At 39.2% G+C, this 16,592-nt stretch overlaps 1 protein-coding gene across 5 annotated transcripts in view; it reads right to left on the bottom strand.

Annotated features, from left to right (window-relative positions):
- Rbpj (recombination signal binding protein for immunoglobulin kappa J region) overlaps nt 1–16,592 on the bottom strand; it is a 207,163-nt gene that overhangs the window by 20,872 nt on the left and 169,699 nt on the right. For 3 of the 5 annotated variants that reach the window (XM_076546299.1, XM_015988472.3, XM_076546300.1), the window contains exons 2-3: nt 12,405–12,443; nt 2,685–2,780 (exon numbers count right to left, since the gene is read on the bottom strand). In XM_076546299.1, the coding sequence (XP_076402414.1) occupies nt 2,685–2,780; nt 12,405–12,443 (135 nt within the window). Of the gene's footprint in view, nt 1–2,684; nt 2,781–12,404; nt 12,446–12,708; nt 12,835–16,592 lie in introns of those variants that run through there. The other 2 variants (XM_076546301.1, XM_076546302.1) reach the window with 2 other exon arrangements.

Raw genomic sequence — 16,592 nt, 5'->3', positions numbered from 1 at the left:
CAGACAGCAGTTATGACTTTTGCTGTAAACCACCAAACCAGGAAAAGTTGCTTGATTTACGACTTTTTGTTCTGTAGCTATAAAACCTGACAAACCATATTCACACTAAACATAGCATTTGAGGCAACCTAAATCTGTATTCCTGAGCCATGACCATTCATGCTTGGCTCTAGAATTAAGGTAAGAACTGTTTTGTGTTAAACACTACACATATATACTAAATTTCATTATTTAGAAACCCAAACCTGGCCAGTTCCAGGCCAGCCTGGTCTACAGAGCGAGTTAGTTCCAGGACAGCCAAGGCTACACAGAGAAACCTTGCCTCAAACATAAATAAGTGAATGAATGAATGAATGCACACATTCACTTCTATGTTTAGCTACAAATCAGTGATCAGGTTTCACGTGTCACTTAAACAAAACAGGACTGGGGCTGGAGCTCATTAGAGAGCCTGCTTAGTATGAGAAAGGCCTGGACTGCATCCCACCACGACCACCCCAGCCTGCCAGACACCTGGGCGGCAAATTTAGAAATGCTGAACAATAATTTTAACAGTAAGATGTACGAATCCTAAGTTCTCAGTATTCATCCTCTTTGAGGATAATTATCAATTCAGTAGCTTTCCTTTCCTTCCAGCTCAGAGATCAAGCAAGAGACTTCCTGATTATCTCCTATCCTGTAAAGCACTAAGGAAGGTCTTAGTGCCTTACACACACAAAGTAAGCCAATCGGGTTCTTCCGGTACTGTAAAGTAGCAGGTTTACCTTGGAAACGTTAACAGTACACATGATTCAAAAGACACTGGAGAGTAGTTACTATAACATCAAGTTATTTTTGTTTTTTCTTGAGAGGGGAGTCAAAAGCTAAGATTCTTCAAGTGTTTAACTGGAGTTATGGACTGACTAAGCCATAGTCAAATAATAGAAGGTAAACACATGCTACTCTATAACATAAGGGAATCATTAAAATGTTCACAATAACTTGATAAGCCACTGCAGTCCATATTTAACTACATATTTATATTTCCCTACTTTGCTCATATGCCACTTCCTTTGTTACACATTCTGAGATTTCTTTCATTCTTTTCAACCCTGTCTCCAAACATATATTTTTCATTCCTTCTGCTAGTTAGGTGCACTCCCTGGCCAATCCCAAAAACTTTTGATACCCACCCACTCAAGCATGCTATCTTTACCCACAAATGCTTAACAAAAAAATGCTGTTTGAAAGACAATGCCTTAAAATTCCTGGAATCAAGTGCAAACAACAGAGATGAGGTTCTGAGACAACAAACAATGACCTGGTCTAGCAGGCCAGGTTCTGCTCACTGCCGTGCCCCACCCTGTGATAACTGTAGCCAAGAATGCTGAGCTGAAGATGTGACCAAGTGGTAGACCATGTGTGTTGTATGCATGAAACTCTGGGTTTGATCTCTAACACCAATTTGAAAAGCAAAAACAAAACCCAAACAAGAAATCCATAATTAAGCCAAACACAGTGCGATATATGAGTTTTCATGAAAGACTACACAGAAATAACATTCACTAATTACCTTTACAGGTCATTTCTGTAGTAGCCTGTACTTAGGTTTGAGTATGAAAGAGATTTCTGCCTCTTGTTCTTAGATGGACCTTGCAGTGTGGCCCAGGAATTCCTGGGCTCAAGTAATCCTCCTGACTTAGCCTCCCGAGTGGCGGGCCTACAGATGCACACTGCTTCCATACACAGTTCATGCGGCCAGGCAGGTGAACTTCCTTAACTACCAGATAGAGGCTTAAGGCAGTTGGGGCTCTTTACAACATCTCCAAAGGTCAACTTCAACTGACCTCAAGATACATTTACAGTTATAATCTTTTAGCCTTCATTTATGTATATTATTATCTCTGCAACTATGTGCCTGTCTGCCTGCTTGCCTACCTACCTACCTATCATGGCACTGGGAATTGAACCCAGAGCCCTGTGCATGCTGGCACACTCTCTATCACTGAGCTGTATCCCCAGACCTTTTAAAATAGATGTGAGTGTGCGTGTTTGTAAGCCACATGTGTATGGGTAGTCATGGAGGCCAGAGGGGGACGACAGTTCCCCTGGAGCTGGAGCTATAACCAGTGCAGACATGAGCACCCGAAAGGGAACCCAAGAGGTCCCCTGCAAGAGCAGCATGCGCTCTTAACCACTGAGCCATCTGCTCAGCCCCATCCCTAGACTTTTCTGAATCAGAGTCCATTACTCAAGACAGGCCTCACATTCACTCTCTGACCTTGCCATCCTCCGGCCTCAACATCTCCAGTGGCAAGGAGTACAGAAATGTGTCACAACTGTCTCTTCCTTTTTAAAATGGTACCAGAGGGAGGGGAGGCTGCAGTTGTTTATCAAATCACACTTTATCCCCAATGGAAAACTGCTTTGCAAACGAGCTAATATGTCACTGAGATTCTTGGAACACAGCCCTAAAGAAAAACAGACTTAAATTTTGTAAAATTAGGGATGTGGCCAGATGGTCTTCACTAAATTTTTCTGACTTAAGCACGCCACAGTTCACTGTTTGTCCCCTTTAAGAAATAAGTCTCCTTTTCATACTACTATGCAAATAAGCCCAGTAATAAGTATAGCCTCAGATATAAATATAAATCATATGCAAATTGTACAGTATCTATTTGCTCAAAAATCCCCAATAATCTTACCGTTTTTCATTTCCATAAGACTTCTGTGCAACTTTTGCATGAAGAATGAGTACTGTTTGATCCCCTCGTTCTTTTAAATAATTTCGCATAGCTTCTCTGAAATCAAATATAAATATTATTATTGTAGGGATGGTATTTTTGACAAAATCTTTCACTGTATCTGTGATGAGAGGAACGCTTATGAACATTTTTTAAATAAGCAAACAACACAGAAACAAATACATGAGCTACCTTAAAGAATGCTGTGCAAAGGACAATACAGACCCACTTTCGCTCTGCATTTTGGTTATTAAAATTAAGATTTATAGCTGGATGTGGTGGCACACACCTTTAGTCCCAGCACTTGGGAGGCAGAGACAGGCAGATCTCTGTGAGTTCAAGGCCAGCCTGGTCTACAAAGTGAATTCTGGGACAGCCAAGGCTCTTATTACACAGAAAAACCCTGTCTCGAAAGACCAAAGTTAATTAATTAATTAACATTTTAATGCTATAGCTTATTTGTCTACCCTTTCACTTCTTAAGTCACAACAACAACAAAAATCAAATCATCCAAACTGCTATGCCTAACCCCAAATTTACAGTTCCATGTAAGGATTTAGAAAGGCCTGTCACTTATACACAAACATACACAATTGCCCAAAGGATGCTGCTAAATATTGTAGCAAGAGTTTTTCTCTCCAGGTCCCGCCAAGCCCCGGCAGTCCCGCAGCCCACTTATAAAATAAACATACAGACGCTTATGTTATTTAAACTGCTCGGCCATTAGCTCAGGCCTACCATTGTCTAGCTCTTACTCTTATACTCAGCCCATTTCTGTTCATCTATATGTTGCCACGTGTTCCGTGGCTTTACCTGTTGCCTTTACATGATGCTCCCTGGACAGCAGGCTGGCATCTCTTCCTCCCTGCTTTCCTGTTCTCTCAATTCTCTTCTCTGCTAGTCCTGACTATATTTCTTGCCTGGCTAATGGCCAATCAGTGTTTTATTTATCAATCAATCATCCACAGCAAAATATATTAAATTCATACAGGATAATTGAAAATTGCTGAAAAATGTATTAAATTTTCAATATTACATCAAATCTAAACTGCAACATGCTGCTTATTAAGCAAATGTTTTACAAAAACTTCAATGTGCATTTATTCACTCAATCCTGTCAAGCTAAGTGCTACGGGGGGTGGGGGTGGGGGGTGGGGGGGGTGGGAGACACACAACACACTACTCTATAGGTTTAAGCAGAATCTCAATTCAATTCTTGAGATGTTCTTACACATCACAAAATTAAGTCGCGTTGGGCAGTGGTTACATTGCCTCAGGCAAAGGCAGGCAGATATCTGAGTTAGAGGCCAGCCTGGTTGTGGTGGTTTGAAGGAAAAGGGCCCGTAAAGGGGGTGGCACTATTAGGGCTGTGGCCTTGTTGGAAGAAGTGTGTCGTAGTGGGAATGGGCTACACAGAGAAACCCTGTCTCAAAAAATTAAGTCAGGACAATCAAATATTTTTACTAAATTTTAATTATTCTACTTACAATGTAAATAAAGACACCACACAGATGGATATCCAAATGACAATAATAAGCTGTCAACTGTCAAAAGTTATTAAATGTAGGGAACTACAGATTTGTGTCACTTGCGCCCTAAACTGCTTGGACAAACCCCTGAGCCTCAGCCAGCTTTTATTTTCCTATCTGAAAGGAGGAGCTAACACAATCCACCTAGCTCGGTGGCTAAAGGGTCAAACGAGGTAATCTAAATGACCCGCACTCTTACTGAGGACGTCTTTCAGCTGCAATGCATGGCAAGTGACAGCACAGTGTAGGCAAAGAGAATGGACCTCTACCACTGAGGGAACAGGAGAACAGAAGGGCATATACAGACAGCCCTGAAACATGGCCTCTATCTAGGTCAGGGAGTAGGGGATGAAAGACCATGCATTAGAGTGAGTCCTCAAATGACCAACCAGGGCACTGGACAACCTGGCCATGGAAGGGACTGGAGATGCTGCTATGGCAGGTGACTGACAGTTCAGGAAATAAGACTGGGGGGTGGGGTAAGAAAGAAAACACAAGGGGACTGAGAATATGGCTCAGTGGTTAAATGTTTGCAAGAAGGTGGATTTCCAGAACTCATTTAAATGGCAGATGACTGTGGTGACCCACCTATAATTCCAGCCTTGAAGGCAGAGCTAGGAGATCCCTGGAGCCAGACGAGCTATACTAGCAAGTTCTGGGTTGCTAGACCCTGGCTCAAAAGAATAAAAGTGAAAAAGAGATTGAGGAAGATTCCCTAGTATACATGAAAAAAGGCAAACGCATAAACAAACAAGATAAAAACCATAAGAGAAAGCCAACACCTTGTCAAAATTTGTACAAAAGTCCCAGGCAGTAAACTTGAAAAGCAGCTATATACTTGAAAAGTTTTAACTGCAAGCATATTTCCCAAACTAAATTCTATTAACATTTATGGTCTCTGCTACATCACTTAATGATTATTTGCTACTGTTTATCAGGTTATATGTTTTCCTATCTTCCCAGACAGACTATAGAGGCTTCAAGTAAAAGAACTTGAGGCAGGCAGAAATTCTTTCTACAAAGATAATATCACTATTAAAAGACTGACACTGAGCAGTGAGGCTCCATTAGTTATTTCTCTAAGCAAGTATTAATATAATATAACCATCAACCTTGAGCATGACGTTTGACCAAGCACATTTAGAAATGGGGAAAGGTTAAATAACTTTCCGAACTGACACAGAAAAGCCAGGATTCAAAACTGGGTAGTTTAGCTATCTCAGAGACAAAGCTGTACTGCTCACAGATAGTACAATGGCTGAGCCACAGCTTTGTTCTGAAACAGAACAGGGTCTGCATCTCAACTCTGCCACTTACTGAACCTGGGGTTTTTCTTCTCTATGAAGCTACTGGAAGGGGTGGAGAAATATACCCCAAAGTACGTTAGCCCCCCACTGACAAGCAATTCCTATCAGCAAGTTACAGATATCACTATTGCTTTCTTTTCTAAAAGCCATTCCAAGCTCCTAACTATACAGGTTGCAGGAGAGAATGGGGAAGGGGACTTCCACAAAAGCTTTGTAGGCATGCTTATGAAGGACTTGGGGCGTTCCTGGGCATTTTAGCCAACTTGAGCAGCACAGTTTCTGATAGCACACCTATCCATCCTTCCATCTAGGATGTACTGAGAGCTACCACATTCCAGGCGCTTGGCACTGTCCTAGTGTTTAGTATTAGAAACGACTACTATTCAGAGTTACTATCATGGTGTTAGGGCTACATGGGGCAGCTCCAGTTTTCCTTCTTCCCTTCAGTACTAGAACACAAATAGATAGTAACTAGAGCCTGATAGTAATCCTTAGTAATAATTGTCTGCAACAGGGATTTGCAAATAGCTTCTTGCAACCAGAAAAAATAATAAATGAAATACGCCATAGTTACTTTTTGTCAACTTGACACAAACTTAGCCATGCCTGGAAAGAGGGAATCTCAAATGGAGGGAATGCCTCGATTAGACTGTCTGAGGGCACATCTGTGGAGCCTTTTCTTAATTGCTAATCCTTGGGAGTTCAGATCAGTGTGGGTGGTACCACCCCAGGGAAGGTGGGTCAGGCTGTATAAGGAAAGTAGCTGAGTAAGCCATGAGAAACAAGTCAATTCTTCCATGGTCTCTGCTTCATTTCCTGCCTCCAGGTTTCTGCCTTGAGCTCCTGCCCCAACTTCCCCAAAGTGTAAGATGAAACAAAATCTTTCTTTCCCAAGTGCTTTTGTCATGGTGTTTACCACAGCAACAGAAAAGATGGAATATTACGTATTAAAATGTACTAATTAAATGTTAATTATTAATATTTATGCTATCCGGCTATCTGTAACTTAAGCTATTGAAAAAGTGATGGTGTACTTCAAAGAAACACACATGGTAAAACCCACACATATTTCACCCAAATACAGCAGGGCTTCTATCTCATACTACTGACATCCCAGACACCTCAGCTGTGGGGACATCTGCACTGCACTAAAGGATGCTTAAAGGCACCACATCCGCCTGCTACTCAGCAGATGCCAATAAAATATATCTCCTGATACCGACAAAGATGGAGGTAGAGGATGGGGAATGATGCTGTCACCTGAACTGAAAACCACTGAAGTCAAAAATATTCCAATACGAAGTTATTTATCACCTAATGTTTTTTAGAGAGAGAAAGAGTAAGGTTAACTAACTGAAAAAACATGATACAGGAGCTCAGGACCAGAGTTAGTATACTGGCATCTAGTTCTGCTTTCTGTAATTTCACCAGTCCATCTTCAATTGGGATCTGAAAATGTTAGCATTCATTGACTCTTTAGGAAGACGAGTTTCCACATCTTATTAAAACACTATAATTGTCCCTGTTACTCTCTTAGTAAGTGTGTGCATGCCGGAAAAGCAGCACGTGAGGGTGCAGTAGTGCCCTTAGGTTCAGGAATCCACTAGGGGTCTTGGAATTATTCCTATGAATAAGGGGGAATTATTCTTCATGTAAAAACAAACTGAAGTGAGAGATGGATCTGGGAGGAGTTAAGGAGGAAAAAATTAGCAAAATACATTGTATGTATGCATGAAGAACTAAAGAATAAAAATATATTTAAATGAAAGAAATATCTGCTGAAGGTGAAGGCCAGCACTTCACTTGGTCTATATGATGAAATTGTTACCCTGAGCACTTAAAAAAAAAGTTTGCTGATCTATTAAACAATCAAACAAACATTTAGAAAGGAAGTCATAAAAGTGAAAAGTGATATGTATCCTAAAATCAGCAAAGTATATCATACACTTGACAATAACTTTTCCCCCCACAACTTTTTCTTGTTTTTCTGTTTGTTTCCACACAACTCCGCCTAAAATTGGACTTGAAGAAAGGGAAGTTGAGGTTTTACTGCTCCAAGCTAGGCACCTCAAGCTCCATTTTGCACCCACAAAATGAATGAAGCTCTTTACTCTTGTCAGAAGCTGTCATTTCCATCTTTATACTATCACACACAAGGCATTTCAAATTCAGCTTCATAATACAAACAGCGGACCTTCTTCCTAAAAGAGGAACAAGGAAGGAAAGTCCTTTCTTTCCACACAAGCTACTCAGGTTGACCTTTCTTTTTATTGATTCTTTGTGTCTTTCACACCATGCACCTCCATCCCATTTGTTTCCCTGTCCCTTTGTATTTACTCTCTGCCTTTGGTTACCCCCCCAAATAAAATAAAATTTAAGAAAAGAAAAAGAAGCAAAAAGAAAGAAAAAGCGGGGTTGGAGAGATGGCTCAGAGGTTAAGAACACCGATTGCTCTTCCAGAGGTCCTGAGTTCAATTCCTGGCACCCACATGGTGGCTCACAACCATCTGTAATGAGATCTGGTGCCCTCGTCTATATATGATAAATAAATAAATCTTTAAAAAGAAAGAAAGAAAGAAAGAAAGAGAGAGAGAGAGAGAGAGAGAGAGAGAGAGAGAGAGAGAGAGAGAAAGAAAGAAAGAAAGAAAGAAAGAAAGAAAGAAAGAAAGAAAGAAAGAAAGAAAGAAAGAAAGAAAGAAAGAAAGAAAAAGAGAGAAGGAAAAATCAATCTCGTGATGGAAGCTATAGTGTGACACAGTGAGTCACGCAGGAAACCCTTTTCTTCACACACACACACACACACAATGTTTTTCAAGACAGGGTTTCTCTGTGTAGCTTTATACCTTTCCTGGAACTCACTCTGTAGCCCAGGCTGGCCTTATACTCACAGAGATCTGCTTGCCTCTGCCTCCCAAGTACGGGTAGTGAAGGTGTGCTCCACTACTTCCTGGCTACATCAATGTATTTTTAAAATTCCTTGACTTATAACTTTCTTTGTTTTGTTACCATAAAAACTCCATGAAACTGCTTCCACATTGGAATGTTGTATTTGGAGACCTAAATGAATGCTCTGGGCCATGGTCACTTATATTTTGCTATTGATTAACCTTGTCTTTTTATCCCTTCGAAGTGAGAGCTGTTTCATTCAACCATACACAGCATACCTATCAAGCTTATAATCACATTTATACAGGATTGTCTTGATAGGAAAAATGAATGGATTAAAACATCCTACTAAGTAAAAATATAGACAAGAAAGAGCAGCATCTTACTATACAAAAATATAGAGAGGCCAATAAATGGCTCAGCAAGTAGAAATTGCCTCGTAAATCTGACAATCTTGAAAGATTAATCTACCCCTGAAAGTTGTCCTCTCATTTCCAGACACGTGCCATTGACACATCACACACACACACACACACACACACACACACACACACACACACACACTAACAAATTAAATAGAAAAAGAGAGAATAACTGACTACTAGAAACTGTTCAAAACAGGTATTAACCTAGCTTGAGTCAACAAAAACGAAAGTTCGTGTGTGAACAGAGCAGTGTCTCCGTAAGAGCAAGAGAGGAGAGGCTCTCTGAAAAGCATTACTCCTAATACAAATGAAAGATATGCTGAGTGAGAGAACAACATAAAATCATTCTAACAATGCTATAAATTTTAAAGTAATGGTAAACCTTACAAAGGAAATCCTCTGCTACTAAGCAAATACTAGAAGGAGCATGAGTTAGCAGCTACTAGTCTGCAATTATGGGAGGAGAAAATTAACCAACTATCTCTGAAAGAATGTGTAGCTTTCGATCCCTGGGACCCACCTGTGGAAGGTGGGAAGATTCTCCTTTCTCAAGCTGACTTCCCACTTCCATGTGCACAGTGTAACACACACACACACACACACACACACACACGCACACGCACACGCACACGCACACGCGAGTGCACAATAAATGTAATTCTTAAAAAAGCAAATTCAGTCATGCTGAATAGTGCAGTCTTTACTCCATTTATTTGTGCTTTTAATTAAAATTTTAAATCATGTAGAAAGAACCCCCACCCCAATGAGAGACTCTCCCACCAATACGGTTTATTTTGGAAAACAGGAGTAAGAAAGAACAGCCCAGGGTAGGCTTTCAAAGTTCCTTAAATGAGAAGACATGGCCCCCACATTATACCCTTTACAACCCAGTGGAGACAAATTCCTTACAATATTTTTGGCAAAATAAAACATTGTTTTCCTAAAGCAGAATTACTTCAAAGGAGAAACAGAAAAATACCATTTCCAAGTATTAGATAGTACTAAATTTAGTATAAAAATTAATAAGAAAATATCCCAATACTCAATAAAACTAATTTACCACAGAATTGATTACTGGTTTTCAATTTGCATTTGCCAATTACATGGCTTTGCTAAGTTTCTATCAGCAATGAAGACGTCTGCAATTGTTTTCTTTTTAAGAGAGGAAGCTTAGTGGAGTTCTCCCGCAGCGAATATGCTATTCTCTGAGGTTACCTCTATGTAAAAGGTTACTAAGATGTTTTATTGAGATCTAACTGGCATACCTTGTGGTGGTTTCAGCATGAGTGCGCTACACCACCACTATCTGCTAGTTTAAGATACTTAAGCATTTCTTCTGAAGTTATTAAACCTCTTCCTGAACAAGCTTAGTTTGCTAGTTTAAGATACTTAAGCATTTCTTCCAAATGTTATGGTATCTGCAGGGTCTGTAGTAAATGTTATCTTTCTTGTTCTTGGACCAGTAAATTAGAATCCTTTTTCTATTCAATATTGCCTTTATGCTTGGAAGAATTTCTTTAAATGTTCTTCAGGTCTGTTTATGATGGATTCTTTGGCCGGGCGGTGATGGTGCACGCCTTTAATCCCAGCACTCGGGAGGCAGAGGCAGGTGGATCTCTGTGAGTTTGAGGCCAGCTTGGACTACCAAGTGAGTCCCAGGAAAGGCGCAAAGCTACACAAAGAAACCCTGTCTCGAAAAAACAAAAACAAAAATAAATAAATAAATAAATAAATAAATAAATAAATAAATAAATAAATAAATAAATAAGATGGATTCTTTGTTTTGAACGTTGTTTAAGGTCTCTATTTGAACCCTTTTGGATATTTTAAAGCTGTCTTACCTGTAGCAAAAATTCAGATGAAAAATCTGCTGTGATCTTTATCTTTGTTCTTTTGAAATCCATCCTGTCCCTCGTTTTTAATTTTTTACCACTAGTATTAATCAATCTGACCATGATGTGCTTTAACATACTTTTACACTTAAGACTTAACTGAGTTTCTTGGATCTATGGTTCAAAAGCTTTCAACAAAATATTTCCAGGCATTATTTCTTCCCATAGTTTTGGTCATAATTTCCTCTGCCTCTGAGTGCTAGAATAAAAGGTATGCACCACCACCTCCCGGCCCTGTGTTCATCATTCTTAAATACAATTTTCTTTCCCTTCCTCCCTTTTTCTTTCTTTCCTTCCTTCTTTCTTGAGACAGAGTCTTACTATGCAGCCTTGGCAGGCATGGGACTCACCGTGTAAATAAGTTTAGCCTCGAACTCACAGAGATCTGGCTGCCTCTGCCTCCTGAGTACAGTATGGAATTAAAGTGTGCACCACCATGTCCAGCCCACAATTGTTTTTATTTTATTATCATTTTTTTAATTTTTTTTTTCCGAGACAGGGTTTCTCTGTGTAGCTTTGGAGCTGGTCCTGGTATTCACTCTGTAGACCAGGCTGGCCTCGAACTTACAGAGATCCACCTGCTTCTGCCTCCCAAGTGCTAGGATTAAAGGCATGTGCCACCATTGCCTGGCTCCACACTGGTTTTTAATAAATATTTTAATAGTAGTAATTACTTGGTAATAGCCTTAACAGTCATCAATGTGAACCAAGAAAGATGCGGATACAACAGAACACCATAGAGCTATTACAGAGAACTCTGAAGTCTAATGTCATATAATACATTGTGGGGTTTAAAGGATGTAGAATAAAAACAAAGTGGGATCTCAGTTTAGGTTCAAAAGCAAACACACACACACACACACACACACACACACACACACACACACACACACCTACCTCCTTAGATTAGTTAGAAGGAAAAAAAAAAAACCAGGCCAACGCTTAAGAACTGAAACTGTCAAGACCACTGGGTTTCCTTATTTTACAACCCAAAAAATTTTTTATGAGTTTTTAAATTAATTCTTTGAAATAAATGATTGAGAAATTAATGTACATAGTTAAAACACTACTTATATTGTCATGAAAGTGAGTAAATCTTAAATTTTCATAAAAATGAGAAAAGTAGTATTTTAACATTCATAGATCCTTTAAAAAAGAATCTATTAGGTAGCCGGGCGGTGGTGGCGCACGCCTTTAATCCCAGCACTCAGGAGGCAGAGCCAGGCGGATCTCTGTGAGTTCGAGGCCAGCCTGGGCTACCAAGTGAGTTCCAGGAAAGGCGCAAAGCTACTCAGAGAAACCCTGTCTCGAAAAAAAACAAAAAAAAAAAGCATCTATTAAATCTCTCTCAAGTCTTCCCCTTAAACATCCAAGTGTAATTGGCTAAGCATAGTTGTAGCTGTTATTGTCACAATCTATTACTTAAGATAAGTTTCTGAAAATACTTCACTTTTTCACTTTTAAAGTATATTCTTTTAGTCCTGTTTTTTTTTCCTTAGGAGAGAAGGAAGTGAAGGGGTGGGAATATGCTCAAGATGTAACTACCAATATCTGAATGATTTCTAAGGAGCATTCATATTAGTGTCTAAAATGACAGAATCTACATCACAGTCAATGTTTAAATGGCTAGTATAATGCTTACCTAGTAAGTCGTTTAGGTGGAGGCCGCTCACCAAACTTCCTGGAAAAAAATTAAAGAAATAAAGTAAATAAGCTGCCTGATAAATACCACAATAAGATATAAGGCATTAGAAAGTGTCCCTTATGACTTGTCAATCTTGATGAACAGTGAAGAGAGAAATCCCCCAACAATCATCTGTGCCCAGAAATAACAAATGCACAATACAAAGTTCTTAAAAACAAAAGCAGTGGGGCCAAAGAGATGGCTAAGCAGTTAAAAACGTGTTGTTTTTGCAGAAGACATGGATTCAATCCCTAGCACCTACACAGCTCACAATCAGCAGTAACTCCAGTTCCAGGGGGTCTGTCCTCTTCTGGCCTCCTTGGGTACCAGGCATGAATATGGTACTCACACATATGTGCAGGCAAACACTCATACACATAAAATAAATCTAAAAACAAAACAAAAACCAATGGCAGGCTTTACACATCGCCCTGAGTCCAGTGGCAATGATCAAATGAGGATGGCTGACCACAAACTTCTGAAGCACCTTAGAGAAAAAACACCCAGACCCATGAGGAGAAAGTGGTTCAAGCACTCGCTACCAAGCCTGATAACATGAGTTCAATCCCTGGAACCACATGGTGGAAAGAGAGAACCAAATCACGTTAAGTTGTACACTAGAACCCCAAGATTTTGTAAATCTGTTTGATTTTGTAAACACTTGTGTTTAATTTTTATTCTATTTTATTTTATATAAAAAATTTGAAACCCACAACCCACCCACCTCAATGTTTTCCTGACATACCAGCAAGAAAGCCTAAGCTGAAATATTTTAAGACATTCAATTACTTCACCACTCATGACTACAGCTACAGAGCATAAGGTAAAAATCTGCTCCTGGATTCTTTTCCACAGAGGATTTTTTTTTTCTTAAATCATAGACAGTGACCAAATGCACCACTATGTCACATAGGTACAATAGAGAGATCTGATTCAGACTGAGCATACTACAAAAACCACAAACAGGTGAGGAATTACCAAAGTCCACTGAAGCATTAAAATAGTAAGAACTTTATATATAGAAAGAAATGGGGAACGGAACAAAACATTCCAATAACCACCATATACCAAATCCATCTAGAATGAGATCTGGTGCCCTCTTCTGGTCTGAAGGGATGTATGCAAGCAGAAGCAGAACATTGTATACATAATAAATAAATCTTTTTTTTTTTTTTTTTTTTTTTTTTTTTTTTTTTTTTTGGTTTTTCGAGACAGGGTTTCTCTATGTAGCTTTGCGCCTTTCCTGGAACTCACTTGGTAGCCCAGGCTGGCCTCGAACTCACAGAGATCCGCCTGCCTCTGCCTCCCAAGTGCTGGGATTAAAGGCGTGCGCCACCACCGCCCGGCAATAAATAAATCTTAAAAAAAAAAAAAAAAAAAAAAACAAATAATCAGGGAAGGAGAGGCTACTAATTTGAGAGTGAGGAAGGGGACAAGGAAGAAGTTGGAGGGAGGGGAATTGTGAGGGTAGGAAAGTGATGTAATTATATTTTAATTAAAAATATGTTTTATGGGCAATGGTGTGCACACCTTTAGTCCCAGCACTCAAGAGGCAGAGGCAGGCAGATGTCTGAGTTTAAGGTCAGCCTGGTCTACAAAGGGAGAGAATTTCAGGACAGCCAAGGCTATACAGAGAAACCCTGTCTTGAAAAAACAAAAAACAAAAACAAAAAGGGTGAGGGGAGCCTGCTGAGCCTGGTAACATTTTACACAAAAGCACACATCATTCAACCTAGTAGCTATGTTTGTTATAAAAGAAAGATCCAAATTGTTGCATGCAATCCTGACCTTCTTTAATGAATAAGCCATCAATGTATTTATTGGAGAGAGTGATTACAAAACAGGTTTTCTGGGGAAGCTACATGATAGACCCCAGAGTACTCCACTGGAGAAAACTGACTTTTCCTCTCCCAGGAGGTCTCAGTTACAAATAGCTTCTTGTTTAGGGACGAGAAGCTTGGTAATTAACAGTGACCCACAACTGGACAATATGCAGAGAGTGAGAGACCTTGGAGCACTCAACCCTGAATTGAATGTCTTTATGAAATTCCTCTCCTCAAGGCTCAGAGATCTATGCTGTATAGGAGGTGGAACCATTGTAAAAACATGGAAGAAGACTCCATGGAAAACAAGCCTCTTCCACACACAGGAGACCTGATACACATATGAACTCAGAGAGGTGGCATCAGGCATCAGACCTGTATAACTTCAAGCCAGACAAAATCCCAACAAGTAGGGCGTGGGAGGGGGGGGGAATAGGGGAACCCATGGCTGATATGTAGAACTGAATGGTATTGTAAAATAAAAAATATATATCACAAAAAAAAAAAATCCCAACAAGTAGAAAGGGGAGTGTGCACAAAGTTAAAATATATATATATATATATATTTTTTTAAATGTATTTTCAAGGCTAGGATATCGTCTAGTTGGGAGAGTACTTAGCACACACAAGGAAATTTTTGCTTTTATAAATTATGAATATGAATACACTAATGTTTCTCCCTGTCCATTTGCCCTAATTGTGCATACGTTCTGGAAGGGCACGAGTTTGTACCTTTTGCTCATTTTGATGTTTGGACATACCTGTACTTGGTCCCTAGTAGCTACTCAATAAGTAACTAGTAAGGGACAAATCTGGTGGACAAATTATAGCCTCACAATGAAAATCTTTAAATTTGTAGCCTCAAAAAAGAAGTATAATCACACTGGGCAAACTACTCCAATTGTGTCACTGAATGAGTCAGAGAGTGTAGCTCAATGGCAGAATGTGTACTTAGCATGCATGAAACCCTGGGTTCATCCCCAGAAACCCAGCTCCCCATAAAATAAGGCAAGAGAGAGATCAAACGGGACTGAGTTAAATCATACCGAATGCTACTTACACAAAGCACTACAGAAAAATATCATTTTTATAATTCTATGGTGAAAATGTAGAGCTTAAATCCAAATATAAGGAACAAATTCAAATTGTGAAATAGACAAAATAAGAAACTAAGACACTGACCCAGTTAAAGACACAAAAACAGGACCCTGCAACACATGGCTTGGAAAGTAATTCAACTGTGGAGGACATTAGAAAATTAACAGTATCTGCATTAAACAAATCAGATCAATTTTAATTTCCTAATTTTGATTACTATACAGTAGCCATGTAGAGGAATGTTCTCACTTCTAGAAATACTCACTGTAGTGTTTAAGAGAAAAATAGGATGCTAACATCTAATCTTCAAATGGTCATCTGTGTGTGCCCATCATATGTATATTTGGACAGATATATATAGGAATAATATAAATGTGGTCAGTGTTCTCATTTGAGGTATCCAGGTGACTACTGTAATAATGAGATTACTTGGAGAAACCAGGATCACAGCAGAACAAAAGGCCAGGCCCAGAAGTCACCTTTTCATCAAGATACTGCCCTGACTCTGCTGATTACGAAACTTGGTGGTGAAAACTGTCAGAAACCATTCATGGAGATAGTACATAACAGGCACTGTGGCTAGTTTCTTGCCACAGCTCTTTTATTATTAGCTCAGCTATATAGTAACTGCTGTAGATGCAGAGCTTGTTAATACCCAGGGCTGGGATACATGCAGAGAAGCAAACTGTCATACACTGTTAGGAGTTCAAATGTGGGTAATCCTTTGAAAGACATCTTGATAATGTCTATTCTAATTCAAGATGCGTATATCTTTGACCTAGTCTTTCAATGCTAAAAATTTACATAGAAGTAGCTAATTTGGTCCATGCAAAGACATTCATAAAGATGTTCAATGAACACAAAGAAACCTTGTCTCGAAAATCAAAAGAAAAAAAAAAGCGTTCAATGAAACATCATCTACATCAATAAAAGAATCTCCAAACTATTACATGTCTAGGAATCCACTGATTACACGGCAACTCCCATATATCATTGTACACACAACACACAGTGTGGAGCATTAATTCTGAATGAGGTGTACATTTTTAAATCATTCTGTGAGTACATACATAACACACCTATATACGACTTAAACACAATTATCAGTGTCCACAATAAAAATCCCATTTTGCTCTACAATGCATTACATAAAATGTGAGATTTTCTTTTTCTCTTTATTTCTTCAGTTTGACAAAGATATCCAGCAAGATGAAAGGTACTCTCA

This window comes from Peromyscus maniculatus, chromosome 10 (assembly GCF_049852395.1).
Source record: "Peromyscus maniculatus bairdii isolate BWxNUB_F1_BW_parent chromosome 10, HU_Pman_BW_mat_3.1, whole genome shotgun sequence".
Classification (NCBI taxonomy): Eukaryota; Metazoa; Chordata; class Mammalia; order Rodentia; family Cricetidae; genus Peromyscus; species Peromyscus maniculatus.
Note: the sequence above shows the minus strand (reverse complement) of the source record. Positions and strands in the feature narration are given on the sequence as shown.